A 2,265-nucleotide genomic window follows, 5' to 3' on the forward strand; every position below is an offset into this window, starting at 1 on the left:
CACCCGCGACACCATCCCCATCAGTCCCTGTGCCTGAGCCTGCTCTCGCCATCAGCCACTCTCACCCACACCCCTCTCCTTATCTGGAGGCCTCCCACTCATGCCCCACCAGCGCTGGCTCTGGTGTGGCGCACTGTCCTGTCTCTGCTCAATGCACTCTCCCAGCTGTGCTCCTCCGCAGATGTGAGCAAAGTGCTGGCTTAATGCTTCTGAGCGAATGAATGGATGGGGGGGGGGGTGTCTTTTGCAGGATGGTGTCAATCCTGCTTCCCACAGCAAGTGCCCCGCCATTTAGAAACTTGGTGTGCTTTCCTGTTAAGTCAGCATGGGTTTTAGACACCTGTAGTGTGACTACAGGTATAGTCACACAGAGTATTTCCTACAATGCTGGCGTCAGAGGATCCAGGAGGCAGTTTCTTGGGGCTCAGGCATTTGAATGCATCTCGGCTGCACTGACCAAGAGCACCTCTCATGGGGACCTGGCTCCTGGTGCAACCCAGGTTTGCACACAACTGTTCTCTCTCGTCTTGCAGCACCAGAGATGAGTGCTCAGAGAGGCTGAGTTGCTTCCCGGAGCCACCCAGCAGTGCGGGAGGAACGCCTCTCACCTCCCCTCCTCTCATACGGAGAACCACAGGTCCCCACGCCACCCATGTCCCTCACCCCGTGGTTCCGCTGGAACGAGGCCCTGCCCCGGCTGTCGTCCCGGAGTCCGGCTGAGATGGTGCTGGAGACGCTGATGATGGAGCTGGCGGGGCAGATGCGGGAGGTGGAGCGGCAGCAGCGGGCGCGCACCCACGCGGTCAGGAAGGTCCGCACCGGGGCGGACTATAGCTGGCTGGCCAGCGCGCCCCGGCCCAGCTATGACCTGAGCCCCGGCGAGCGGCTACAACTGGAAGACGTCTGTGCCAAGATCCACCCCTCCTACTGCGGGCCTGCCATCCTCAGGTAACCACCTGCACGAACCATGTCGGCTGTGGGCCCAGGAGGGGTGGGGATGATAGGGGCCCCAGGCCCCAGGACTCGAGCCAGCAGGCCTGGGTGACCCATGAGCACCAGGAGAGCAGGGCAGGGGATCTGAAAGAGGCCAAGAGCAGGCTAGCCAGGGTTATTGGGGATGGTGGCCGCAGGCAGGGGTCACGGCACAGACATCCTCCAGTTGCAGCCGCTTCCTGGGCTCAGGTGCTCCCAGGGGGGGCCGGCGCAGGCCAGGGGCACCTGAGCTCTGACAGGGAGCATCTGGGAGCTTCCTACTGACCTTGTGTGGGTGCTATTACCCCAGATGTTAACACGGCAACTCCTTCTTCAGAAGTGGCGGGTCTGGATTCGAACTGGAGCAGCAGGGAGGGGTGGTTGCTGGCTCCTTGGGGGTGGGGGCTGGGGCTTTCCGGGTGGGGCTGGGAGGCCAGGGCAGCCCCAGGTCTCCCCCCTCCCCTGCGGAGCCCCTGCTGAGCCCAGCCCCTGCGCCCAGGTTCCGGCAGCTGCTGGCTGAGCGGGAGCCTGAGGTGCAGGAGGTGGCGCGGCTCTTCCGCTCCGTGCTGCAGGAGGTGCTGGAGCTCATGCGGCAGGAGGAGGAGGCCCTCAAGCTAACAAGCCAGTGGCCCCGCGCTGGGCCCGCGCTGGCCGCCTTTCGACCCCGCGCCCGCATCGCGCCCTTCGCCAGCGACATCCCCACCATCTCAGAGGATGTGGAGCGGGTGGCGCCGCCGCCCCCGCGCACCTGGAGTATGCCCGAGTTCCGGGCACCCCACCAGGACTGACGGGCAGGGCCATCACGGGAGAGCATGACAGGCGGGCCTCCTGCCCATTCTAGACCCTCCCCCCCGCCGCCCTCTCCGCTGGCCACTGTCCAGAACCAAGGCCGAGGCTGCCCTGGCCCCCAGAGCTGCCACTTGGCTGGAGCAGCCCTGTCCCCGCAGGGACCAGGGTATGAGCACACAAACCAGCCCCAGCTTCCAGTCCCACTCTGTCAGGATGCGGGAGAGCTGACCAGCCTTGCGGCCAAGACCTGCCTTCTCCCCCAACTGCAGGCTGTCCACTCACCCCTCTCTGGATGCAAGAGGGATGGTTGGGGCGTCCACTCTGCTGGGGACTGGCTGGTCTCACCACTGTGAGTAGGTTGCAGCCTCACGAGTGGGCAAATCTGAAGGCGCCTCAGATGAAGGGGCCTCGGAGTCCCTAGTCCTGGAGGAGCAAGTGGGGAAACTGAGGCTCAGGCCACCTCTGTCTTCCTCACAACCAGATCCCGTGGGCTTGCTCCTACAC

At 64.5% G+C, this 2,265-nt stretch overlaps 1 protein-coding gene across 1 annotated transcript; it reads left to right on the top strand.

Moving 5' to 3' along the window:
• The first annotated feature begins 652 nt into the window (after window positions 1–652).
• On the top strand, window positions 653–1,760 carry RD3 (RD3 regulator of GUCY2D). Its single transcript, XM_037496057.1, has 2 exons — window positions 653–948; window positions 1,472–1,760. Exons 1-2 carry the CDS (start codon window positions 653–655, stop codon window positions 1,758–1,760), a joined length of 585 nt encoding a protein of 194 aa, XP_037351954.1.
• The last annotated feature ends 505 nt before the right edge of the window (window positions 1,761–2,265 follow it).

Source organism: Talpa occidentalis, unplaced genomic scaffold, assembly GCF_014898055.3.
Source record: "Talpa occidentalis isolate TD23 unplaced genomic scaffold, MPIMG_talOcc4v2.1 talOcc4.8, whole genome shotgun sequence".
Classification (NCBI taxonomy): Eukaryota; Metazoa; Chordata; class Mammalia; order Eulipotyphla; family Talpidae; genus Talpa; species Talpa occidentalis.